Source organism: Myxocyprinus asiaticus, chromosome 22, assembly GCF_019703515.2.
Source record: "Myxocyprinus asiaticus isolate MX2 ecotype Aquarium Trade chromosome 22, UBuf_Myxa_2, whole genome shotgun sequence".
Lineage (NCBI taxonomy): Eukaryota > Metazoa > Chordata > Actinopteri > Cypriniformes > Catostomidae > Myxocyprinus > Myxocyprinus asiaticus.
Genome location: NC_059365.1, coordinates 5,470,169 through 5,497,820, shown reverse-complemented (window position 1 = coordinate 5,497,820; position 27,652 = coordinate 5,470,169). Strand labels below are relative to the sequence as shown.

The 27,652-nt window shown below is 35.4% G+C and overlaps 1 protein-coding gene across 4 annotated transcripts in view; it reads left to right on the top strand.

Annotated features, from left to right (window-relative positions):
* LOC127412789 (glutamate receptor 3) overlaps positions 1-27,652 on the top strand; it is a 183,441-nt gene that overhangs the window by 53,642 nt on the left and 102,147 nt on the right. For all 4 annotated transcript variants that reach the window (XR_007892484.1, XM_051649431.1, XM_051649430.1 and 1 more), the window contains exon 3: positions 2,388-2,627. Coding sequence is in view for 3 of the 4 variants with exons in the window: in XM_051649431.1 (XP_051505391.1) it covers positions 2,388-2,627 (240 nt within the window). In the remaining variant the exon portion in view is untranslated. The remainder of the gene's footprint in view (positions 1-2,387; positions 2,628-27,652) is intronic.

Sequence of the window (27,652 nt, the reverse complement as noted above, 5' to 3'; positions counted from 1 at the left end):
GTGTGTAGTGGACAGCTATATGACTTTACGTAAATAGTCTGTCCTCATATGACCTTAGTTATTGCTTAATGAACATCATGTTTTATAATGACTTGCTGTGGTAGATTAGACTTGGAGCAAACCAAAATGCCTTTGGCACATGCAAAAGGTCCTGATAATATTCTTTACATTTAGTCATTCAATGGATATTGCACGATTTGTTAGTGCATTGCAACTGTTGGTACAATGAACATTTTGCATCTATGTAAAATTAAGATTATGTCTTGCATACAAAACTAACCATGTTGTTGCTGGCAGCTAAATAACTCAAATGATCAGAAATGCACAGCAAACCATTACATCTCTAAATCAGTAATTGTTATCGTTCACAGAGATAATTAGGCTTCATTTGATGACTTCTTGCTGACAGACTCAACACGGCTCTTTCATCTGCTGGAAATAATGCAGTTATGTCTCCACTCATATTCAGATTTTCCTATTATTCCAATTACATACATGCCAAAATCATTCAATTTAATTTAGCATAATCTGTCATCTTGACAACAAATTGAGAAGTTGTTTTTGCTGTTGCAAAAATTGCATGCTAATATCTGTGAGTTTTCGACAATTCAGTTTTAGTATACAGGTCAAAGACAAATAAGATATCAAAAATAAGAAAATCTTAAATTTTTTTTAAAATGAATGTTCCAAGTTCTTAGATATTTAATATTTGTATTCATGTTGGTTTCATATGGTTTTGAATACTTTTTTGCCCTTTTCAACAAATGTTTCGACATAATGACTAAAAAAATTGAATGTGGTAAAAGCATCAAGTAATAACCTAATTTGTTACAAAAAACATACATTACAAATGTATTTCTTTCTGTAATTTAATTGAGTTATCTTCACACTTTTAGTTTCAGTTTAGTCATATATTTTCTTATGAAATTCTTTTTTTTTTTTTTTTTTTTTTGACTTTTCGTTCGTATTTTAGGTCATATTTTCTTACAAAAAAGTCTTATGGAAGTAATTTTTCTGTTATTTTATTGAGTTTTAATTATTCTTTTAGTTTACACTTTTAGTTAAGTAGTCTTACAAAATACATTTTTCATGAATGGGTTTTCGTTCATATTGAAGTGTCCATTTATAGTTTCAGTTTAGTAATAAAATTTTCTTACGAAATATTTTCTTATAAGTAATTTTTTGTAATTTTGACTTTTTATTCGTATTTTAGTTCACATTTTTAGTTTCTGTTGACTAATATTTTCTTACGAAAATCTTTTATGGAAGTAATGTTTTTCTGTTATTTTATCGAGTTTTAATTAGTCTTTTAGTTTACACTTATAGTTTTAGTTTAGTAGTCTTACAAAGTACATTTTTCATGAACAAATTTTCATTTAAACATACTGAAGTGTCCATTTACAGTTTCAGTTTAGTACTAACATATTCTGCTACAAAAGTTATATTTTTAAGACATTTTATTGAGTTTCATTCATCTTTTATTTCATGCTTATAGTTTCAGTTTAGTAATAACATTTCCTTATAAAAATGTTTTCTTATAAAAGTCTTTTTTCCTTCGTATTTCAGTTCACATTCCTAGTTTCAGTTTAGTAATATTTTATTACTAAAATGTCTTAAGGAAATAATTGTTTTCTGTTACATTGAGTTTTAATTAGCCTTTTAGTTTACACCTATAGTTTTAGTTTAGTTGTCTTATGAAATGCATTTTTCATAAACGAGTTTTCATTCATATTAGTGTCTATTTATAGTTTCAGTTTAGTACTAATATATTCTGCTACTAAAGTTATATTTTTAAGACATTTTATTTAGTTTTAATTCGTATTTTAGTTCACACTTATAGTTTCAGTTTAGTAATAACATTTTTTTTATGAAAATATTTTCTTATGAAAGTCATTATTTGTTATTTGTATTGAGTTTTAATCAGTCTTTTAGTTTACACTCATAGTTTTAGCTTAGTAGTCTTACAAAATTAAAATTAGTAGTCTTATCAAAAGTACAATTTTCATTATGGAGTTTTCAATCATATTGTAGTGCACAATATAGTTTCAGTTTATGTTCAGCAACATATTCTGCTACAAAAGTTATATTTTAAGACATTTTATTGAGTTTTCATTTGTCTTTTAGTTCACGCTTATACTGTAGTTTCAGTTTATTATTAACATTTTCTTACGAAAATCATATACTTTACGAAAGACATTTTTTTAGTTTTGAGTTTTCGTTTGTATTTTAGTTCATATTTATAGTTTCAGTATAGTTTTCGTCCTTTTGCAAACTCACTTTTTTATTTTAGGTAACGGAAATATTTTTCACGGCTAGTTTTCATATTTATAGTAGTTTTTATTAACGACAATAATCTTATGTCTTACGTCCTTATGCTTTGATTCCAGTTTGTTCGCAGTTCTCCCGAGGGGTGTATGCCATCTTCGGCTTCTACGATAAGAAGTCCATGAACACCCTGACCTCGTTCTGTGGGGCTCTTCACACCTCCTTTGTCACACCCAGTTACCCCATCGACTCGGACGTGCAGTTTGTCATTCAGATGCGGCCGCCGTTGAAGGGTGCTGTCCTCAGTCTCCTATCTCACTACAAGTGGGACAAGTTTGTCTACCTCTATGACACAGACAGAGGTGAGTGCTCTCAGTTACCTCCAACTCCAAGCAAAACTGTTTGGCCTACATGGAGTTTTGTATACCTCAGTTAGACCAGTGAGTTAGTGCTGATTTTTATTGAGCTGTTAGTGACGTCGGTTTGTAGGCCAACTCGGAAGGCTAATTCTTCCCTGTGGAATTTCCAGTGGATTTTTAGAATAGAGGTTTTCAATTTATGAGTTAAATAAAGTCAAAATGTGTTTAACATTACTTTAAGAGGCTTTCACATTTTGTTCCACATGATAAATTAAAGACAGTCATACTTCAAACATGAATTTTGAAGCCAGTGGGGGTTTTTTTATAGACGGAAGTTACTAACAAGTTGCCACATATATATGCCACATATATAATTGGGGTAGGTGTAGTCCTTAAATAACAACTTACGTTTTGTTAAAAAACAGCAGCAAAACTGTCATTTGAGGTATGACTGTGTGTTATTTATATTTTAGAATAAAACATATAATTTTAATCGTAATGTTAACCACAGATCTCATTCTGCTCATAATTCACTATTTAAAAAAATAAATAAATAAAACATTTTAAATTCCAGAGGGAACAAATGGCTAAATGCTAAATTATCATCCAGGATTTAGGACTACAACCTTGACATACAGTATCTACTGATTTTGCTGGGTTTGTAGCACAGAAGGAGCTGGCATGATGGAGGATGGATGCCCCATTTGAGTCCTTGGGGTCTAGATAGAGCACCGGCTGTGCTGGTGCAAACTGCAAAGGTCCAGATATCTCTGGATACATGATGAATTTAGAACTGATGTGCCCCAGTTCTGAGCAGCATAGAAGAATTTGGGGCCCTAAAGTACTCCACTTATTAAATAGCTCACTCACCTTACTTTCCTAATACAGTTATCTGAATCTCAGTGATACTGAATTCAAGTAGTTTGTAAAAAAGCATCTTGCAGACTCTTTTTCACCCTGCATCACCCAAAATCCTATTTTAAAGGAATAGTTCAGCCAAAAATGAAAATTCTGTCATCACCAACTCTGGAATAAACATCTTAAGTAATTCTAGAAATTCTAGAATATATATATATATATATATATATATATAATTGTTTTTTTGTTGTTTTTTTTTTTTTACTCACCTTCATGCCACCCCAGATGTGTATGACTTTCTTTCTTCAGCAGAACACAAATGAAGATTTTTAGAAGAATATCTTAGCTCTGCAAGTGCTTACAATGCAAGTGAATGATGACCAGAACTTTGTAGCTCCAAAAATCACATAAAGGAAACATAAAAGTAATCTGCATGACTCCACTGGTTAAATCTCTATCTTCAGAAGCGATATGATAGAAGCGGGTGAGAAATTCTAATAAAAAAAATAAAATAAAAAAAAAGTTAAAATTTTAGTCCTTTTTTTTTTTTTTACCCTAAATCTCCACTTTCACTTTCACTTTTACATCTGAAAGCCACATGTGGTGCCTTTTTAGTTTCACTTTCACAGCTGAAAGTGAAAGTGGATATTTAGAGTTAAAAAAGGACTTACATTTTAAACTGTTTCTCACCCACACCTATCATATCGCTTCTGAATTTATAGATTTATCCACTGGAGTCTTATGGATTACTTTTATGTTTCCTTTATGGTTTTTTTGGGGCTACAAAGGTCTGGTCACCATTCACTTGCATTGTAAGGACCTACAGAGCTGAAATATTATTATAAATGTATAATTATTATAATATTATTATAAATTTGTCTTTAGAATATTCTTTGTTTGTGTAATTGATACAAATCTGGGATGGCATGAGGGTGAGTAACTGATGAGAGAATTTTCATTTTTGGGTGAACTATTCCATTAAAAGTGACAATATTGTTTGTTTTATTTCCATCTTATTGAACAGAACCCAATTATTTGCATATTTCCCTCTGCTCTATTTTTAATTGTTGGTCTATGTACTTGTGGTTCAGATGGATGCTTTTGGACTACACACATTGGTTGCATTGCGTCTCACTAGTTTTCAGCGCCTCTTGTCATCAGTGCTGTGCTTTAAGGATGCTGTGTCAAGTCAAACATAGTTTGAAATTTTGAAAGACCCGCCTTGAGATCCCTGCATTCTGTTGTGCTCGGTGTGTCATCTGTTGAAGGCTGTGCTGCCTGCTCATTGGTTTGATGAGGGGTGTTGCCTGGTGGTACATTTAAGCTTAAATTGGTCCGATGGTAGGAACATTGCTTATTCGAGAATTTACATAAAGGTAGGGGTATGATTAATGAGTTAAAAATATATACATATAAATTTGATGTTAACTTTTTTCAAATGTAAATTTACTGTTGTTAATATTAAATTACAGTGCATCCGGAAAGTATTCACAGCGCTTCACTTTTTCCACATTTTGTTATGTTACAGCCTTATTCCAAAATGGATTAAATTCATTATTTTCCTCAAAATTCTACAAACAATACCCCATAATGACAACGTGAAAGAAGTTTGTTTGAAATCTTTGCAAATTTATTAAAAATAAAATCACATGTACATAAGTATTCACCGCCTTTGCCATGACACTCAAAATTGAGCTCAGGTGCATCCTGTGTCCACTGATCATCCTTGAGATGTTTCTGCAACTTGATTGGAGTCCACCTGTGGTAAATTCAGTTGATTGGACATGATTTGGAAAGGCACACACCTGTCTATATAAGGTCCCACAGTTAACAGTGCATGTCAGAGCACAAACCAAGCCATGAAGTCCAAGGAATTGTCTGTAGACCTCCGAGACAGGATCGTATCGAGGCACAGATCTGGAGAAGGGTACAGAAAAATGTCTGCAGCATTGAAGGTCCCAATGAGCACAGTGGCCTCCATCATCCGTAAATGGAAGAAGTTTGGAACCACCAGGACTCTTCCTAGAGCTGGCCGCCTGGCCAAACTGAACGATCGGGGGAGAAGGGCCTTAGTCAGGGAGGTGACCAAGAACACGATCGTCACTCTGACAGAGCTCCAGCGTTTCTCTGTGGAGAGAGGAGAACTTTCCAGAAGAACAACCATCTCTGCAGCACTCCACCAATCAGGCCTGTATGGTAGAGTGGCCAGACGGAAGCCACTCCTCAGTAAAAGGCACATGACAGCCTGCCTGGAGTTTGCCAAAAGGCACCTGAAGGACTCTCAGACCATGAGAAACAATGATTGAACTCTTTGCCTGAATGGCAAGTGTCATGTCTGGAGGAAACCAGGCACCACTCATCACCTGGCCAATACCATCCCTACAGTGAAGCATGGTGGTGGCAGCATCATGCTGTGGGGATGTTTTTCAGCGGCAGGAACTGGGAGACTAGTCAGGATCGAGGGAAAGATGAATGCAGCAATGTACAGAGACATCCTTGATGAAAACCTGCTCCATAGTGCTCTGGACCTCAGACTGGGGCGAAGTTTCATCTTCCAACAGGACAACGACCCTAAGCACACAGCCAAGATAACAAAGGAGTGGCTACGGGACAACTCTGTGAATGTCCTTGAGTGGCCCAGCCAGAGCCCAGACTTGAACCCGATTGAACATCTCTGGCGAGATCTGAAACTGGCTGTGCACCGACGCTCCCCATCCAACCTGATGGAGCTTGTGAGGTCCTGCAAAGAAGAATGGGTGAAACTGCCCAAAAATAGGTGTGCCAAGCTTGTAGCATCATACTCAAAAAGACTTGAGGCTGTAATTGGTGCCAAAGGTGCTTCAACAAAGTATTGAGCAAAGGCTGTGAATACTTATGAACATGTGTGTGTTTTTTTTTTTTTTTTTATAAATTTGCAAAGATTTTAAACTTCTTTCACGTTGTCATTATGGGGTATTGTTTGTAGAATTTTGAGGAAAATAATTAATTTAATCCATTTTGGAATAAGGCTGTAACATAACAAAATGTGGAAAAAGTGAAGCGCTGTGAATACTTTCCGGATGCACTGTAAATGTACATCTGCATCCCAACTCAAAATCAATGCTTTTCTGTTAAATGTGCAATTTTAATGGGACAAAATATACAATATTGTTTTAAAAAATCATTTTAAAGCCCCCAGACCCACCAGCCCCCATTAATGCTTCCAAATCAGGCACTAGTATCACCATCTGTTGAACATGGTGGCACTGGCACTTGGTGGCACTAGCTCTAAAATGTCAGTCATTTTTTGGAGCTTGACTGTGTCCGTCCCCATTCATTTTCACTGCATTGAAAAGAAGACCCAGGACATTCTGCTAAACTTCTCCTTTTGAGTTCCATGGCAGAAAGTAAGTCATACAGATTTGAAACCATGAGGGTGAGTAAATAATGACAGAATTTTCCTTATTTGGATAAATTATTCCTTTAATGTTTTCATTAAATGTCTAAGAAAATGGACTTGCAAAGCTATGAGCAGTGGCAGTAAAACAACAGGATCCTGAAATGTCTTTGTCATCCAATTAAAATTCAAGGCCATAATGCTGCCAATGCCTCATCACCCTCCATTCCCCGAGTGCACCTGTTCTTGGATCATGGTTTGTGTTTACTAATTATGGAGAGGTCACAGTCTCTGTTTCACCCCAAGACACCTGGCCAATAATTCTTTTTTCCTCTAGACTCCGGAGGTGGCACTGCAGTTAACTCCTCTGCGACTGTCATCTAGTTATAACATCTGCGCTGTCATTTTAGTGTCGACCCCGCGTGCTGCATTGCAGTTCAACTGTCAGCCTTTCTGCACCATGTCCTATTAAACCATTCATTTACACGCATGGAAATCATAATTTCCCATCGCTCACATCAGACGGATCGAGCAATTAATTAAACTCAAGTGCTTTCTGTTGAGGAAAATCTGCAATGAGTCAAAGCGTCTCATGACGGCACAAAAGCTTGAGGCAGGACAGTGGCATTTCAGGTCCCATTAAAGCCCGCTCTCATCCTGCGGTCAAGTTTACAATGGTTTTCCCAGAAAATGTATCACTAATTAGATGAGACACATAAAGCTGGCACATAAGCTCTATGTGTCTCTCCCCTTTCACATCGTAATGTCTTCTTCAGAACAGCTTCTGTCTGGATTTGTTTCACTCCCGACTTAAAGGTCAGTTTCTGTAAGTGGCCAAGAAGCTTCTTAAATCAGCTAAAGATAATGCACAAAAGAGCAGTTTTAGTCTTTCTCTGTAACTGCCAGTGTTGGGGAAGCTACTTTAAAACTTTAGCTTCACAAGCTATAAGCTACTTATAATTTAGACCAGGTAAACGACAGTGTAAAAAATTATTCTCACTCAGAATTTTTGTCTAATTTCTAAACTATCTAAACATCTTAAAAAAAAAAAAAAAAAAAGATACATTTACTTGAGAAGCAAATTACATTAATGAACTTATTTCACAGGGAAAACTCATGTATTTTTCTTGGAAAATAAATCATACATCATTTTGTTAGATTTGACTCGAAACAATAATGTTGTAATTTTGTGTCTCAGGTAAATGCATAAAAATACTGATTATGTTTATATTACTGTAATAGTAATATAAATAATATAAAGTTATTTATATATATATATATATATATATATATATATATATATATATATATATATATTTTTTTTTTTTTTTTTTTTTTACGTGTACAGTCAAGCTGTCATTTTAAAAGAGTATCTAACAACATCTTAGCTATTTAAGGGGACTATATCTTTTAAAATATATATCTCAGATAATAAAATGTATTTTTACAATCGGAGGAGTATTAGCACAAAAGCAATATGGATCTCAATTAAGATGACAGCATTAAACTTGAACAGATACATTTACATCTAATAAAAGCATAGAAAACATGCTAAATTCGATAACCGAGTAAAAAACAGTGATGAATTGAAGCGTTTAGTAAAATATTCCACAGAAAAAAGGCCTCACAGCCCAAAGAAATCATTTTCATGGTAAGTATTTTTGTCTTGTTTTCCAGTAACAATATCTAAACATTCACCTGTAAGACAAGAATTTACTTAAAATGTACTTAAAGATTTCTCTGAAAACAAAATTTAATATCTTGTGTCATTCTGCTTTTCAATTTTTTTTTTTTTTTTTTTTTTTTTTTGTTTAGGTATTACTACCAGAAAATCAGACAAATATACTCTGTAAGAAAATTATCATTTGCAGTGTTAAATGCCTCAAAGGGCCTAAAAAGCATCACTTATTTATTTTAGAGAATTGGCTTGTCCAAAGAGTCAACAGCTGCATCCGAAATCCATACTTCCCTTCTATGCCAAAAACAGTACGTCAATGGAGTAGTATCTCCGAATACTCAGTATTCATAAAGCAATAAGCGAGAAATACCCAGAAGACCTACTTCTTCACCAAGATTCTTAAGTGCGGATTGACAGGTCACTTTACTATCTCATAATGTTTCAGTAACTGAGGATGTTTAAAATGCTGGATTTAACAAAACGGCAGAGAACTGTGAGTCGGACCTCTCTTTTCAGCTGTAAGTGCTATATTCAGTATACCAAGAAAGTTGATCCTTGTGCTCAGATGGTGCTTGTTTAACAAAACTAGTTTCATAGATTATTTTCGTAGCTGTTGTTATTACGTCATATATTCGGGTCATGGGACAATGCCCACGTTCCCTGATGAAGTATGTCCGGAATCTATGAATCTCGCATGCAAAAATGTACCGGCCCAGAAGTACGTCCTTCATTCAATACAGTACATACTTTGACAGTACGTGATTTCAAACGCAGCTAAAGTTCACTCGGCTACAAAGCTGCTTTGGCAAACAATGTTATATTAAAAAAATGTAATGTAGCGTTTTGCATTATACCGCCAATCTTTGGAAAAATTCACTTGTCACTGGAAAAGCGTTACTGTTTCGAAAACAGTAGGACTACTGTCACGCTACTACCCATCAAAAAGGGAACATTTCAACAACTTTGGCTAAAGTTATATAAAGGTTAGAAACAAATGTTGGTCCCACATTATATTAATTGTCTTTTACTACTATGTACTAACATTAAAATACATACAATACAATGTACTTATTGTGTAACTACATGATGTTCTGCAAAATTCTCACAAGATTCACATCTGATGCTACTGAGGTTGAAGTACAGGTACGGTTAGTGTTTAGATTAGGGTTTAGGGTAAGGGTAGGTTTAGGTTTAGGATTAGGGTTTAGGGTAAATGTTGGGGTAGGGTTAGGGTTAGGATCAAGGGTAAAGTTAAAAGTGTAACTACAGATGTAATTAAATGCAGGTACTTTAAATGTACGTACAATGCAACAACACATATGTACATGATAAGTGCAGTATATTAAATGCTAAGTAGATATTAGTTAAATACACCAGTATAGAGTGATGTTAATGGAACATTTTGTGGAATTTTGTGAGACTGTGGTGGGTGGATCTCGGACCCTCTAGGGGGGTCCGGGGGCATGGTCACCCGTAAGAACATTTTGTACATTTTAAAGTTAAATGCATCAGTCTGGTGCACTTTGAGGGCAAAATTAAGAGGCTAGATCTATAAAGAACTTGTGCTCTTGTAAACAATTTTGTGATGTAGAGGTAATTTAATCATAAACACATTGGTTGTATAGATATGAATGGTGATGTCACAGCAAAACGGAGTTAAAACAGTAGCGTTACTTCAGCTTGATTAGTTAACATTACAAAAAGCCTAACATTACATGATGAAACAACTTGCTCCTCAGATGCTGAAAATAGTTATGTTGTCAGAGCCGCTGGTAATAATGATAACGTTAGATAATTAGCTAACGTTAGCTAGCTAGATATAATGTTACATACGCAGGGTTGGGAAGTAACGGAATACATGTAATGGGATTACGTATTTAAAATACAAAATATAAGTAACTGTATTCCACTACAGTTACAATTTATATCATTGGTAATTAGAATACAGTTACATTCAAAATGGATTTTGATTACTGAAGAGATTACTTTGCATTTTATTGTCATTTGTTTCATTTAATATTTAGTCCTTTCAGATGGAAAACATTTATACATATAAATGATGTGATCCAAAGTGCATTTGAACAGCGGTGAAACACTTTCTTATGATGTGTTACATTCATACGAGCAGACAGAGAAGTAAGTTTGAAGTAAGTTTGGAGCAGAAGAAATAGAAATAAACCTTGTGTAAATTGTCAGCTTTACGATAAGATAAAATGCTATTTCTAGCCATTTTACACGCACACGTTACCAGGCACGATCATATTTGTTTATCAAGAAAATTCACATTGGGGGCCAGGGTAGCTCAGCGAGTATTGACGCTGACTACCACCCCTGGAGTCACAAGCTCGAATCCAGGGTGTGCTGAGTGACTCCAGCCAGGTTTCCTAAGCAACCATATTGGCCCGGTTGCTAGGGAGGGTAGAGTCACACGGGCTAACCTCCTCATGGTTGCGACTAGTGGTTCTTGCTCTCAATGGGGCGTGTGGTAAGTTGTGCGTGGATCACGGAGAGTAGCATGAGCTTCCACATGCTGGGAGTCTCCGCGGTGTCATGCACAACGAGCCACGTGATAAGGTCCGCGGATTGATGGTCTCAGAAGTGGAGGCAACTGAGACTTGTACTCCGCCACCCGGATTGAGGTGAGTAACCGCTCCACCACGAGGACCTGTTAAGTAGTGGGAATTCCAAATTGGGAGAAAAGGGGATAACCATTTTTTTTAAATCATGTTGGATCATAATTTCTTTTTTTCTAGTAAGACCTTTGATATTAGGGCAAAAATCATATTCTTGATAATAATTTTTATATTGTTTTCCTGTAAAAATATCTAAATATCCTTAAAACAAGATCAGTTTGATTTATCTTGTTTTAGAAACAACACTGCATAAGATATTTAGGTTTTTCAGAGAATGTATTTTTAACATGTGTATTTTGTCTTACTGTACTGGCAGAGTTTTTATAGTCAAAACAAGTGAAAATAAATCTACCAGTGCTGAAGAAGTAATCCAAAGTATTTAGAATACATTACTGACCTTGAGTTATCTAATGGGATACGTTACAAATTACATTTTACAGCATGTATTCTGTAATCTGTAGTGGAATACATGTCAAAAGTAACCCTCCCAACACTGTACATACGTTATACATTGTTTTTCACGAAAAGCAGCTGGATCTGTCAGTCAACATAAGCGAGGAGACTGACAGCTGACGTCGTCAGCTAACATTAACGTTATCTAACTTAGCTAACGTTAGGTTAATGTTAACTATCAATGATAACTTCTGCAGTAACATTATTTGTTTGCTGTCATACATTGATAATCAGTCCCACCAGGATTTTGGGGCACTTTTTCCTAATTTTTGCGGTCCAAAATGATTGAATTTGCTGCGGATTTTCTGGGGTTGTTTTGCAGTGAAAACTCAAATTCATCATTATATACCTCTGTAATTGTGTTAATTACTTTGTAAATGCAATTACATGTAAATAGTTTAGTGCATAATAACTGAATATGCAGTTAGCAAGCAGAAAATAAATAAATAAATAAATACAATTACACAAAAATACCATGCATTTAGGTGAAACTTGTGCTGTGGGTATTGAAAGACCCTTAATTATTATTTGTATTAAAATTTTCTGCCTCAGACAATGCAAGAAAACTTATCTAAGATTAAAATAAATCTGCAAACTAAAAACACAAATGAGGATTCAGTAATTAGGTCTGTTGCCATTATTACATGGTCTGATATTTAAATCTGGTATATGACCATATACGAACAAATACAATTAGAGTTCATGTGTTTGAGCATTTATGTACAAATTTAAATTCCACAAATGTTTAAAAAAATATGTTACATATATGATAATTGCTATTTTTGTCATATTGTCATATATATTGCATATATCTATATAAGTGACCTTTTTATATCAGTAAAAAATATTTATGAACATTTTCTTTCAGCATATAAGTGTTCAGCATAAATGACTATTTTCAGATTCATAGCCTATTAAGCACTTCAAATTCTAAACACATTTTACTACACAACTAATGGGGTTTTTAAGTGAATGTTAGGGATTCTTTGTATAAACGCAGGTTTTTGTGTCTCATTTGAGGCACTCACGTTGATGATTAAACACTAGCTGTGATGTATGTGTGCTGACTGCGGTCCCGCGAATGTTTAGACAAGGATTTTGATAGTGAACGCACAAGATGGAGGAGACGCTTACACTGTTACTATGGAGATGATACAATGGCAGCTGTGCATTTGGATATGTTGCGACTGCAACAAGCTTTTCAAGCATTTGTTTTGCCACTGTCAAACATGAAGGAAAGCGATGGGACTGACTGGGAGCGAGAGATGCTTTGCCGAAGTAACGGCGCAAAACACAACGTTAGAGATCTTTCATGTTATTATGAGAAGTGTAAAAATATTTTTGGTTTATTATGAAAATGTGACGGGACATATTAGACTGTGGCAGGTAATGGGAAACACTGGCTATACTTCCCAACCCTGCTACAGTAATGCTGCCTTCACGTGCTAACAGAATTTTTGTAAAAACCAGTGTCCCACTCTGAAGTTGCACATGAACGACCCCTCAAGTCGTAATTACGACTGGGAAACTCTGAGATAATTTTGATATCCAAGTTTCCGGAAAGGTAGAAGTTGTAAACTTTCAACATGGTGGTACGGTTTCTGTAGAGAATGACCAAATTTTTCTTAATACAGCTAATTGTTAGCGCTTGCCATTTCTGTAGTATTCATTTATGTATATCAGAAACCATTTGATGCATGTTGTACATTTGTACACCGTGAAAATAACTTGTATTGTTAGCAAGCTAACTGAGTAATATGTATTTTGGTGTCAAAATGTAGGTTCCCCAAGAAATATGTATGACTGAACCTGGCATCATCCATGTTTCCTGTTCGACAACAAAGCACTTGAATTCGACGTACTTGTAATTACCACTTCTGTAGTGGAAAGTAGGATAATTCCGATAGCACATGAAGGCAGCATAACTGCATGCCATTAACATAGGCACATGTAAGCAATGTTGTCACATTACACAACATCATGAATTCTCTCTTTTTAGCATGCATTCAGAATTGTAATCAGCAGGCACCTGCATATAGAGTGAGACAGCAAAACTAATAATAACGTGGTAATTATGTTGCATTAAAACAGAGTCCTACTCTGATTATTGGCTCCGATCTATGCTAAGCATCGAGCCCAGCCAGTCTCCCTCCCTCAAAGGCAGCAGTGAAATGTTATCCTTATTACTGGAACCCCAGGAGAGAATTAACAGAATTTATTAAAGCACTTTGTCAGGAACCTTAAGTCAAGCTGACACTTGGCATGTCACACAGAAATGTATATCAAATGACATGACCCTGACGTGACACAGACATGTATGGCACAGGGATGCTGGCCAAGGATGTTTATTAGTTTTTTGGCATGGATTGCTATCTGATAAAATCAAAAAGGACTTTAAGCTGTTATAAGTACACAATTTCAGTTCCACTGAGATTTTTTTTTTTTTTTTTAAATATTAGCATACTGTCTCTCACCACTATGCTTAGTGTCTTGTCACCAATTAGGACATTTTCCTTCATCCTTATTGGTCATGGAATAACATTCTAATCAACCATTAAGATTTTAGGTAATTAAACTGTTGACACGTTAATAGCTAGCTACCTAAATAATTGGACAGTATAGCTAGCTTTAAATATTTAGCTATGAACATTTAACTCTATAGCTTGCTTGAGGACTGAGGGGTGTTACAGCAACAGTAACACATTGGCCAAACATTTACGCTCGCATTTGTGTACCAGTGGAGTGTTTCTGACCTTAAATAAAAAAGAAAAGAAAAACCCAATGGCAATCTTTCCTGCAGACTTTCAGTTTCTCTTTGTTTTAAGTTGGGCTTCACTGTGAATATATTTTGCCGCTGTATTTAGGCAAGTAAATGGGAAGAATATGTGTGTGGGAGCAATGGGGAAGAAGTGAGATAGATTTTGCCCTTTACGAAGTACCGGTCAGGTATGGGCAGATAATTGCCGGGCTTGTGGAGCAGAGACGGATGATTACAGGGTTTATTGTCTCTCGCAGGCACAATCAACCTTACCTCATGTGCCTGATTCAGCACACTCGCCGCCACTTGATTTATGGGCTTCGGTGGCTCTCTCACTCTCTCTCCATTTTCTCGAACACATTGTTGCCCTCTCTCACCCTCGCTCAGGCTTTATCATGGCCACTATATTGCTTGAAATTTCTCTCTTGTACATTTGCTTCCTCGTTTCCATTGCACGTGTGCATTTCCTTTCTCCCTCGGATGTTTCTGTCTCAGGGTTGTGCGGTATTAAGACTATTTTACATTCCAATTCAATTCCTAATTTCAAATTTAGGAAGCAAACAGGGTGTAGAATTATAATTGGAGCTTGAATTTAAAGGTGCAATCACCAATGGTTTGTTTGAGCATCCTGACTAGCCTGCCACAGCAACATTGTACCAATGGCTTGAATTTGGGGCAGGACACTGTTTGTTCAGCCAGTGGAAAACAGGGGGAGTGTTTACTAAGCAAATTACTATGCAGATTATTTTATTCATTAAATTCTGAATTTTACCCAACCCTGGCTGGAGGTAAAATAAAGGGAAAGAGAGAGGGAGAAGTGGAGAAAGAGTAGGAAGCAAACGAGGAGAGCAGAGTGCCACTTTGACATTATGAAAGCACTTTTGCTTTCATTTGACGTTTGTGACGGGCAATTTTGGAAAGGTAATACAAGTGGCATTCCATGGTAGAGGTCCATGAGTCGTCTATTTAGGAGATGAATAGCGTTTATATCAGCAGGATTCTATCTATCTATCTATCTATCTATCTATCTATCTATCTATCTCTCTGTCTGTCTGTTTATCTATCTATCTATCTATCTATCTATCTATCCGTATATCCATCCATCCATCCATTTATCCCTCTATCCATCCATCTACAGTATCTATCTATCCATTCGTCCGTCCATTTGTTTGTCTGTCTGTCTGTCTGTCTATCTATCCACAGTATCTATCTATCCATCTGTCCATCCATCCATCCATCTACAGTATCTCTCTATCTATCTATCCATTCATCCATCCATCCATTCATCTGTTGTCTATCCATCCATCCATCCATGCATAAAAACATGCATAGTATCTATCTATCCATCTATCTATCAAAACAGTCTTGAAAGATGTTTCAAATCAATATTTACAGCCAAGCAGTATGTCACTCAAATAAAACATGCTGTAGTTACTGTAAATGTAAAAATCTGCATACATTTAAAATCCACATTGAAGTTATCCGTCATGAATTCCGTGAGATTGTGTTTTGAAGTATAATTCTGTTTTCTAACTTCTAATGAATTTACACCACACTTCACATAAAAAAACAAAACAAAACAAAACAAAAAACTCCCATAATGGTTGTGTTATGTGGCTGTGCAGCGTTTGTGAGCATTTCAGCAGGCGGTAGAACATCTTCAGTGTAATGACTACAATCCATTACTAAATGTGAGAGGGAGGTTGACGTGCAATAGCAAACACTAATCTACATAATGCGCACATACACAACTACCGAGCACTGCTTCAACTGTCAATATCAGGCTTGTTTAATAAAAAAACTAATTTATCATTTTCCATTTGCAGCTGCTATGCAGAAATTGTTTTTCACTGGCCCACACCGATTTACTGTTTAACAAATGACTGATACGGGCAAAACCAAAAGTGAAACATCTTGGAAAACAGACCATTCACTCAGTGGATCATTGTTTGTTAACAAAAGAATAAATTAGAAGATTGGGGCCTGGGTAGCTCAGTGGTAAAGACGCTGGCTACCACCCCTGGAGTTCGCTAGTTCGTTAGTTTGAATCCCAGGGCGTGCTGAGTGACTCCAGCCAGGTCTCCTAAGCAACCGAATTGGCCTGGTTACTAGGGAGGGTAGAGTCACATGGGGCAACCTCCTCGTGATCGCTATAATGTGGTTCGTTCTCGGTGGGGCGCTTGGTGAGTTGAGCATGGTTGCCACGGTGGATGGCGTGAAACCTCCACATGTGCTATATCTCCATGGCAATGTGCTCAACAAGCCACGTGATAAGATACATGGGTTGATGGTCTCAGACGTGGAGGCAACTGGGATTCGTCCTCTGCCACCCGGACTGAGGCGATTCACTATGCAACCACAAGGACTTAAAAGCACATTGGGAATTGGGCATTCCAAATTAAAATAAATTAGGTTTAAATGAAATATTCTAGTATGTACAGTGTGCACAGAAACAAATGGAGAGTGTATAGCTGCATTAAACCTGTAATTTAAAGGAATAGTTCACCCAAAAATGTAAATCCTTTCAGAAGTTTTATAGAAACTTCACACAACCCTGTTCCATACAATGACAGTTAATACTCACCATGGCTGTAAAGCTAAAAAATGGACAAAAACACAAGTAAAGCACCATTAAAGTAGTCAGTTATTAGACATGCGAAAACCAATGGTGTTTTGGTATAAATTATGTCAAACCTGGTGTGGCATTTTTAAATCTGAATGTGGACATTCGGTTGAAGTTGAGATTTCAATATCAATACATAACTTAAATTTCAGTCTGTTCCTCACACAAACCTTTTGTATGGCTTCAGAAGACTTAATTGACTACTTATGTTGATTTTATAGTGTTTTTTGTCCTTTTTCAAGCTTGTCATTGTATGGAAAAGATGACATGAAGGTGAGTTAATAATGACAGATTTTAAATTTTTAGATTAACTATTCCTTTAAATGGAAATTTTGGTCAGGCTTGAAAGAAAATAGTGTTCAAATCAACAGCATTTTTCTCTGAAGCCTTGTGCGATGAACCATAACCGAGCCCAAGACAACAGCACTCAGTATTGCATGGCAGGACTTGTAAGTGAAGATGGTTTGTGATGTGTGTCAGGCTAAATCCAGCAATATCCTTCCGTTATTGACTAAAAGCTTTTCATTAGCGTAAATAAAATGGAGAAGCCAAGTCCTCCTACCGCGAGAGTCTTTCCTCCTACTGCAGTGCTCAATTAAAATCCATATTTCACAGTTGGTGAAAAAAAAAAACATTACAAATGTTGTTGCACACCAAATTATATATATATATATATATATATAAAAAGATTTAAGATGCTCAGAGGAGAAATACATCTAGCTTTTTTTTTTTTTTTTTTTTTTTTTTTGACAATGCATTCAGTTTTGTTTTTTTCCAGGGATGTTATCTCCTTTTTCCTGGCTAATACTCCCATGGTACAACCAATATAATGGCATATTATGAATTTTGTATGTCCATAGTAATAAGAGACAAATTAGACTCAAATTGGTGAGTGTCCTTCAAATGACCTAGCCACCCGTGACCATTTCTTACATGCTATGAATCAATGCAATTCATGTCAGAATAATCAATGACCTGACACTGCTAGAGCTTTATACATCTACATTCACATGAAAAACAATGATACAAATGGCTTTTAAGTATCTGTCTTAAACACAACTTGAAATCAAAATTGACCTGTTTACTTTATTAATAAATGTTCCTGGTCTTATTGTGCACGATTCATCAGTTCATGTTATTTTACAGAAAGAAAGCATGATCTTTCATCAAAATGTACTAACTTGCTCCACCTCTGAAAGGATTTTTCTGTTGATGTAACCAAGAAACCGGAAAAATGTTAACTAACTAGAAGAAAATGTGAGTGGAGAACAGGGAGGGAATTTATTTTCTGAAATAGTTTTGCATTCCTTCGCAGTAAATTTTGCGTTCCCTTCCTCACAATACATTTTGCAACCATTACAATACCTTCATAAATCCCTTACAAAAGTTAACCATGGTTTTACTGCAGTAAACATAGTTGAACTATGGTATTTTTAGTAAAACCATAACCACAAATTTTACCATGGTTTACTATTACTATTGCAATAATACTTTAATAGTAATAATAATACTGGAAAACCAAAAATATAGTAGTAAAAATCATTATCATGCTGGTAAAAAAAAAAAAAAAAAAAAAAAAGGTTACTACAGTTTTACTATTGTAGCACACTGGTAATTTATGGTTTAGGTTTGGGGGGGGGGGGTTTAAACCGTGAATTCCATTAAAAAACATGCCTTTTACAAAATTAACCATGGTTTTACTACAGTAAATCTGCAGTAACCATATAACCATATTTTTGGGGGGTAAGATGGTTTTAAAAACCATGGTGCCACAAATTACCAATGATGTTTCTTTAGTAATACTAATTGATTTTTATTATTTTATTTATTTATTTATTTTTGCAGAATGATAGAATTTTTTTACCATAATTTTGGTTTTACTTTTTTATTACTAAGCTTTTACCATGAATATCATATAGGGTTAAAGTATGGTTACTGTAGTAAACCATGGTAAAGTTTGTAAATAAATGTGGTTCCTAGGTGGTTGCTTACTGGCCCAAGTCAAAAGAGCCCACCCTCCAGGGGCCTGGGTAGCTCAGCCAGTAAAGACGCTTACTACCACCCCTGGAGTCACGAGTTCGAATCCAGGGTGTGCTGAGTGACTCCAGCCAGGTCTCCAAAGCAACCAAATTGGTCCGGTTGCTAGGGAGGGTAGAGTCTCCTCATGGTCACTATAATGGTCGCTATAATGTGGTTTACTCTCGGTGGGGTGCGTGGTGAGTTGTGCATAGATGCCGCAGAGAATAGTGTGAAGCCTCCACGTGCTTTGTCTCTGCGGTAATGCGCTCAACAAGCCACGTGATAAGATGCACGGATTGACGGTCTCAGACATGGAGACAACTGAGATTCATCCTCTGCCACCTGGATTGAGGCGAGTCACTACGCCACCACGAGGACTTAGAGCGCATTGGGTATTGGGCATTCCAAATTGGTGAGAAAAAGGGGAGAAAATAAAAAAAATAAAATAAAGAACCCAGTGAGAATTTTCTAGTTTAAAGCGCTGTGGACAAAGTCAAGTAAAATTTCTCAAACAGTAGGCAGCCCCGACATGCCAAACAGCACTGAGGAAAAGAACAACACTGTGCTATGTGCCAAAATAAAGTTTCTTTTTTTTTTTTTTTTTTTTGTCATTACACATCATCATCTTTACAATTGTTTCACACTTTTACAGTAGTAAAATTAACTGTGATATTTTAACAAAAATTGTAGAGTTTCATATTAAATCATCTATTAGGTAGAATCTATTAAACCTAATTTTTATAACAACAGTTGCAGTTGTAGTTAAAATTTGTAAATGTGTTTAGGTTACTACTTTTCATAAATACTATAAAATATTATTATGATTATTATTTAAGACTAGCTACATTGAACTTGGTAATGAGGAGCCATCCATGGTCATACCTGTGCTTATATGGCATTGCACTGTAAATAAAAGTGCTTAAAAGTCTGGACCTCCAAGACTTGGGGACAAATGATTAAAGTTTTCCTATTGTGTAATATAAGTTCTGTTTGAATGATGTTTGAAATTAGGGGAAAAAATGGGATAATAAATATAATGGGCTCATATAATTAAATATGCTTTTTAATTAAAAAAAAAAAAAAAAGGGGGGGGGGGGGGGGTAGGGGGGAAGTGGGAGAAAAAACTTCCTGTATCTTTTGTTGTTGACAACAACAAAAATGTCACTTGATACATGCCCTTATACTTGAAAACCATTAACAAAACTGTGCAAGATAAACCCAGGATACAGGTTACATTTTTTATTATGGTGGGTCGCCACTTGATGTCCAATGTAAAATTTTGTTCACGAAGCAATAGAATTAAAATTAGAAAGTAAGAGCACAACTCTCCTCAAAATTTTGAGGATTATTCATGTCTGTAGAACAAACCTTGTAGAACAAATTGCATGGCAAAGTTTTATACTTGGGGTTAGGGGCATGTTTATGTAACGGTAGCCAGCTGATGCGTGATAGGTGTGCAGTGTGTAAACCTCAGTCTCCTGGCCTTAAGAGACACACTAGCGACTGAGGCTAGTGGCCATGGCTTTTATAGCCTCCTTGCTAGCGCGTCCAACTCCCATGCCGGGGATCGCCGGTTCGAATCCCTCTCGGGGTGGGTCGAATAGGACCGGTGACATTTATATTCCTAACCCTAAGTATGAACGTTAATATTGATGCTTGTCTTTGAAAGCTTTATTAATAATATCACAGCCTAGCATGTTTTCCACCTTTCACGACCCAATCAAATCTTGATGGATAAAATCAAGACCCTCCTAACATTAAATTTGTGTTGCAAATGTTGTTTGATGTTGTCTTTAATGTTCTGTCAAGACAATATCTATTGTATGCATTGCACCTGTGCTTTATTTCTCCATTCTCCATTTTTAGAAAGAGATTTTATACACACACCCTGATCAGCCACACACATATGATACATATATACACTCTGATGAGCACTATTTAACTTCAAATCCCATTGTAGTAAATGATTGTCAGCAATCGTAGCAGATTTACATACTGACAGTTTGTGTTGCTTCAAGATTAATTATTTCTGAGGCGTGCTATGTTTAGCGACCTACAGTGGAGATAGGTCAGCACACATCCCCCTCATGAACTACATATAAAAATACACATTTTACAGCCTCCATTAATGTAAGCCACGCCGCTGCAGCACCAGAGACACTTCATGTACTTCGTAATGTGCCTAGTGACTGAAAAAATCAATTGAAAGGCCGAGTGATGAACCCGTGTGAATGAAAGAGTCTTTGAATAGGTTTAAAGGGATAGTTACTTTTTGACCTCCTTTTGTGTTGCATGGAAGATGAAAAAAACATCAGGGTTGGTACAACATGAGGGTGAGTAAATGACGACAGAATTTTCAATTATGGGTGAACTATCCCTTTAATGTTGCTCTACTGCTCATTGATGAAGCTCAAAAGGCTGCTCTGAATGAAAGGCTTGTTACTCTGCATTAAACTCCCATAATTCACAATAATGAGCCTGATTAGCGGCTTTCAGTTCAACAGAGGGCATGAATGCAGCCTGGCACAGTTGGCAGAGATGGGTGGCATAGGGGCCAAGGCGCCTGTGAATTGGATTAGATGACCACACTTAGTTAGATCATCACTCCATTTCATTAGTCAACCACGGGCAGAGGAAATAGTCATATCATGTTCACCCCAGTCAATGAACAGCTTTTCAAGGGACCACTTTTCAAATCCTTGCCCATCCTTCTGTTATTTTTTTCCTCTGATGTTCAAATATGCGGTTCTACAAAGTGCAAAAAAATATATTTTTAATCAGTATTTTCTCTTGTTTTGCAGTAAAACTACTAAATAAAAAAATATACATTTACTTGAGAAACAAATTTGTAAGATTGTCAGAGAATGCATATTTTTAATACAATTGATTTTATAAATAAATACAATTTATAAATACAATTTTTTATTTTTATTTTTTCTTGTTTTAAGCATAAACCTTGCAAATATTTTTATAGATTTATTCTTTAAAGAAGATTTTTTTTTTTTTAAATGCCAGTGGGGTAAGAAAAATAAACTGAATTCAAGATATATTCTCTGAAAACAATTCTTAATGTCTTAAAATCGATTTACTTGAGATGTAAATTTGCATTAGGATGTTTGATTTTTTTTTTTTTTTTTTTTACTGGAAAACAAGACAATAATTTAGAAAACATTTTTTGCATGCATCTGTGCTCTGGCACTCTACTGTTTGTCTTGCTATTCATGAAAATATTTTAGAATTAGTCACAGATGAAAAAAAAATTACTCCATTGATGTAGACTCTAGCATTTGCTGGATTAAACTATCCTTTGAATATATATGAGTTTATATGAGTCATATTATGAGTCACAGTAGACAATGGATCTTCTTTTGCAATGCTTCTGTCAAAGTAGAATTATACATTTTTCTTACTTTCAGTGAGATGGAAATCCAATGTAAATTCATCAGATATCTATAGAGGATACTGTATTCCTGGACTTCAGGATAGAGCACTTTCCACAAATAGGGTACAAAATTTGGCTTGAAACTCTTAAAAAGTCACACTTTTGTTCTTTTTCAAATTATCATTGAAAGGAGGTGCCTAACCTTCAGAAAATGTTATTTGTCTGGAGTTAAAAGGGTCCGTGTAGCACTTTACAATTCATTTTTCAGACAATACCAATCCACATGCAAAAATAGAAAAATGGTTTGAAACTTTTATTTTTTATTTTATTTTTCATTTTTTCCGGTTACTTCAATAATGGATAATTGTCTCTCCTTTTCTTCAATTTTACTTTTTATAAATTGTGGCTTTAGAAAGTATTTTTTTTTTTTTTTTTTTTTTTTTTTGAATAATTGACATCAATTTTCAAATGTAAATTTATTTATTTTTTTGTCTTGCAATTTGCACTGTAATTGCAGGGGGGGGGGGGACAGACTGCATGTACATTGAGGAGTAGTTCAAAGTGAGGAGTAGTACAGTGAGGAGTAGTTCAAAAGGCTTGCCCAGGGGTTGATAACTGAAGGCACGCAGAGGGGTTGGCACACAGGCAATAGCAAGAGAGTTGACAAACCATTCATGCGACCCCCTGAGCGCCAACTTGGTACCAAGCACGTATCCACACTTTAAGTAGGTTGCGCAAGAATAAAGGGTTCGGCTTTGTGTTGTTTGCTCTGCGCAGTGGATGATAGGGGTTTGATCTCTTGCTGGTTGGCAGAAGCTGGCACTGACGGATCACGTGTCAGTCCTCCTGCCACTTGTATCATATTTTTTTCAAATTTATTTAAAAAGCATAGGATACTAGCAATAAACAATTGTGACCTCTTCTGAATTGCTTTTCATTTCCAGTTTTTATTTAGGGTTATTAAACTTTTCTAATGCATTAAGGCCTTTATACAGAGATTACTTGCAAATTGCCAGGTCTGTTTATCCTTGTACAATATTCATGTCTAACTGAAAGGAAACTTTAGCTAATTGGTGGGTGGGTGAGTGCCAGCTCTAAATGTTGTCCTCTTCATTCACTCTCACTCCAAGGAATTACATTATTCTCTTCTTATAGATCTATAAATGAATGCCTTTATACGGAATTTACTTGCCATTAGAGCGGTCGAATTAACGAATTGGCAGAAAACTGCCTCAGTCCAGCCAGCCGCTATTGCGTTAAAGAGCCCTGAATTTTACGCTATCATTCCAGAAAAATTAGGCTACTGTACATAAATGTATTGGTATGGATCTATTCTAATGTATTAACACCTTTATAAAGAATTTACTTGCCAATAGTTTTTGGAATACGGAGTTGTTCACTTAGCCAGCCACCATGCAACAGTTTTCTTCCAGTGAATATCATACAAGGAGAAATGGACCTGTTTAATTGCAAGTATACGCTCCGAATAAAGGCCTTAATACATAAAAAATATAATAATAATAATAATAATAGTCATAATTAGGTTGCAAACCCTGCTAGCCTTTTAAACTCCTCAACTTCCACACAGTAATAAGCAGTCCGTTCCCTAACCCACACCCCTGTGCTAATGGGATAGCCCACTAATTGGTTTGGATTGGTATGGTCTGAAAACCCAATTGTAAAGCATTACATGGACGTTAAAGCACCGATTTGTGAGATTTTCATTTTTTTCTGACAATAAATGATAACAATTTACAATAAGGTTGTATTTTTTAGCATTAGTTATGAGCTAACAATGAACAATAATTTTACAGCACTTATTAATCTTGGATAATGTTATTTTCAATATATAGTAGTTCATTTTTAAAATTAAAAGCTGTATATGTTAACATTCGTTAATGCAATATGAACTAAATATTAACATTAACCAAGATTAATAAATGCGGTAAAAAGTCATTATTAGTTCATGATACATAATGCATTAACTGATGTTAACAAATAGATCCTTATTGTAAAGTGTTACACAATAAACATTCAAATTAAATAAATTAAATGTATAAAGTTTTAAATAAACTATTGAAAAAGCTTTAACAGGGTTGCAAATTTAGTCTAAATTAAGATATTACTCGGTAGACTTTGTACTTACGGATACACTTCCCATAAATTAAAGAATTTGTATTTATTTTTATTATTAATTATTATAAATAAGTTTGATCTTTTGTTTTTACAGTGCCTTTGGTAACAGGGTTGAAAGGTCGAGCTTGGCGAATGCCATCAACACTACAATTTGTGTAAAAATGGAAAAAATGGAAAAACATTTTTCATGTTATGTGAATTTTATGTTCGATAATAGTTTAACTAATACTGTATACCTAGTTGTTCTCACTCAAAAGAACTTGAGATTTGTGTCTTTTTTGCTTTACAAAATAAAAAGTAATTGGACACCAATTTGTGCTCTATTTGAAGAAAAGCACCACATACTTTACCAGCAATTTATGTTATTTGCCTTAACAGGATTGTTAACACTTTACAATAAGGTTCCATTTGTTAACATTAGTTAATGCATAATGTATCATTAATTAACAACAAACTTTTTACAGCTTTTATTAATCTTTGTTACTGTTAGTAAAAATACAATTGTTCATTGTTAGTTCATGTTAGTTCATAGTGCATTAAATAATGTTAACATACTGTATACAAGTTTTCATTTTTAAATTTGTATTACTATATGCTGAAATTAACATTACCCAAGATTAATAAATGATGTAAAAGTATTGTTCATTTTTAGTTCATGTTAACCAATATGGTTAACTAATGTTAACAAATGGACCCATATTGTAAAGTGTTACCACCAGACCATTTATGATGTGACAGCCCAAAAATGACAAGCTTTACAATACATCTTTTATCGTGTGTTTCCTGCATCAGACAGTTTAATTATGCATGAAGTGGAATGAATCAGCTGTGACACAATGACAGCTCAGGACACTTGAGACAGGACCTGCAGACACATAGAAGCTTGTTTTTAAAAATGATTGTAAAAAAAAACAAAAAAACAACAGGCTTTTTATTTAGCTTTGTGGCACCACAGTGGTCCTGATAAACTCTGTGTTAAATCGCCTCTGAGGGAAAGTAGCTCCTTTCCAATTTCCAGGTGGAAAAGCGGCTCAGAGCTATTCCGAAGTGAACGCATGAGTCTTTTGTCAAAAGCGTGTTTAGAGAGGTAGACTATACAATAAGAGCAGGATTGCCTTCTAGTGTCTACTGCTAAGTGAACCTGGAATAAGGCCATTTACTCGCTTACTTCACCGCCAGACACAGCAACTATGAAATTGAAGCCAGGAGCTCTTTTTTATTTATTTATTTATTTTTTTTATTAGAAATGTTATACAAGACAAAATGACCTGCCCTTTACATTGAACTGCCAGCTAACAGGACTGATTGCTGTGATGTTATTGTATAAAAATAATAAAAAAAAAAAATTCTGTCTTATTTTACTCACCCTCATGTTGATCCAAACCTGTACGACATATTTTCTTCCGTTGGAACTCAAAAGGAGATGTTAGGCAAAATGATAGCCTCAGTCACCATTCACTTTTATTGTATGAAAAAAAAAAAAAAAAAGATGCAATGAAAGTAAATGGTGACTGAGACTAACATAACAGTATTTTGTTATGCATTTGTCAAACATATTTGACTTTTTTAAACAGTAAAGAGACTGATTTCTATTGTAGTTTAAATAAAGCTTTGGAAATGAAAATAAGGACATAATTTGCAAGTTATTCCTCCTAAATCGTTTTTTTCTTACAGAACTTTTATTGTTATAACCCGGCATACTATTAACATATTGTGGCTCTCAGGCTGGTGTTGTGGATTATTTTCATTCCTAATGGAATATTTCATGATTACCCGCTTGAAGCATTACTCTAGAAATCATGCAAATCAAAAATTAAAAGAATTACCTTTCTTCACTTGCTTTGAGGAAGCATAAAATTCCCTGGTCTGTTTTCATTTTAAACTTTAGTATTTGATTCAACATTTTTATTCCTGGAAAATGTTTGCTGAGATAGATTAGATAGTAAAATTGACAGAATAAAAGTGTGTTCACATCATTTTATGACTCATCCGGCTGATGTAACAGATAATTGAACAGCATCCACTAGTGTGGGCTATGTGTTTTTGTGGAGGTGTCTACTGTCCTGAATGTTGGTGTGTGTGTGTGTGTGTGTGTGTGTGTACATGCTGGCTCCAGCAGTCTGTAGGCAATGTAAATGAAAAACCGTGCTGCGAGCCCCTACACATTGCTTCATGCATGCTCTTTTATAGATATGCTTTTACATTCTGCTTTGCATTTTGATTTTTCCATCAGCTGTCTGGCCCAGTAGAACTGTACTTGGCTCCAGACTGTTTTAATTAGAATGAACATACCACATCAAAGTCTCAGCTTCATGCTTCTCCCTCCCAAACATTTCAGTAAATCTGAAATACACATAGGACACTTGCAATCTATTTCCTTCATTGGGTGTTTTTTAGAAATTTTAGAAAATAAACTCTGTTTAAACATGCTTTTTGCACTTTTTATTTAATTTGTCTACTAACAATGTCCAACGGTTGATATACATGCATCATAGGAGATTTGTATAATTTTTGTCATTTTGTCATGATTTTTTTTTTTACAACATTTCTTTTCTGACACATCTCAAATCGTGCATTGTTTAATAAAATTCGGCTTTTTTAAAAAAATTTGGATTAAGTCTTGATGAAGCTAATTTTTTTATATATATATATATATATATATATCAGAGCATGTGAGCGGAGCTGAGCGAGATCGGAGCGTTGAGTGGAGTGGTGATAATTCCACCTGAGCGGAGAGCGCCTTTTGGAAGATTTCACTCCGCTCTCTCAGGCCGCTCAGTGCCGCTCGCTCAACCCAGAATGCGCTTCGTGATATGCTGGTTTGTGAATCTGCAAAATAAGCAACAGGCTTGTGGTTATGGGGCTCTAACATTGTTTTAGTGAATTTGCAAACCTTATAACCTCAATAAATGCAAAGAATAAATCAAGGTTAATAACGAGGAAATCGAAAGGGAGTGTGGAGAGACCGTGAAAATTAGCAAATATTCCTTTTGGAATCATACCCGTCACATTGCCAGAGAGCACAAGGATGTGCTACGCGAACATGGTAGTGCAGCAAAAGGTGAGTTAGTAGGCTACATTACTATTCAATAATAAATTAATAGATAAGTAA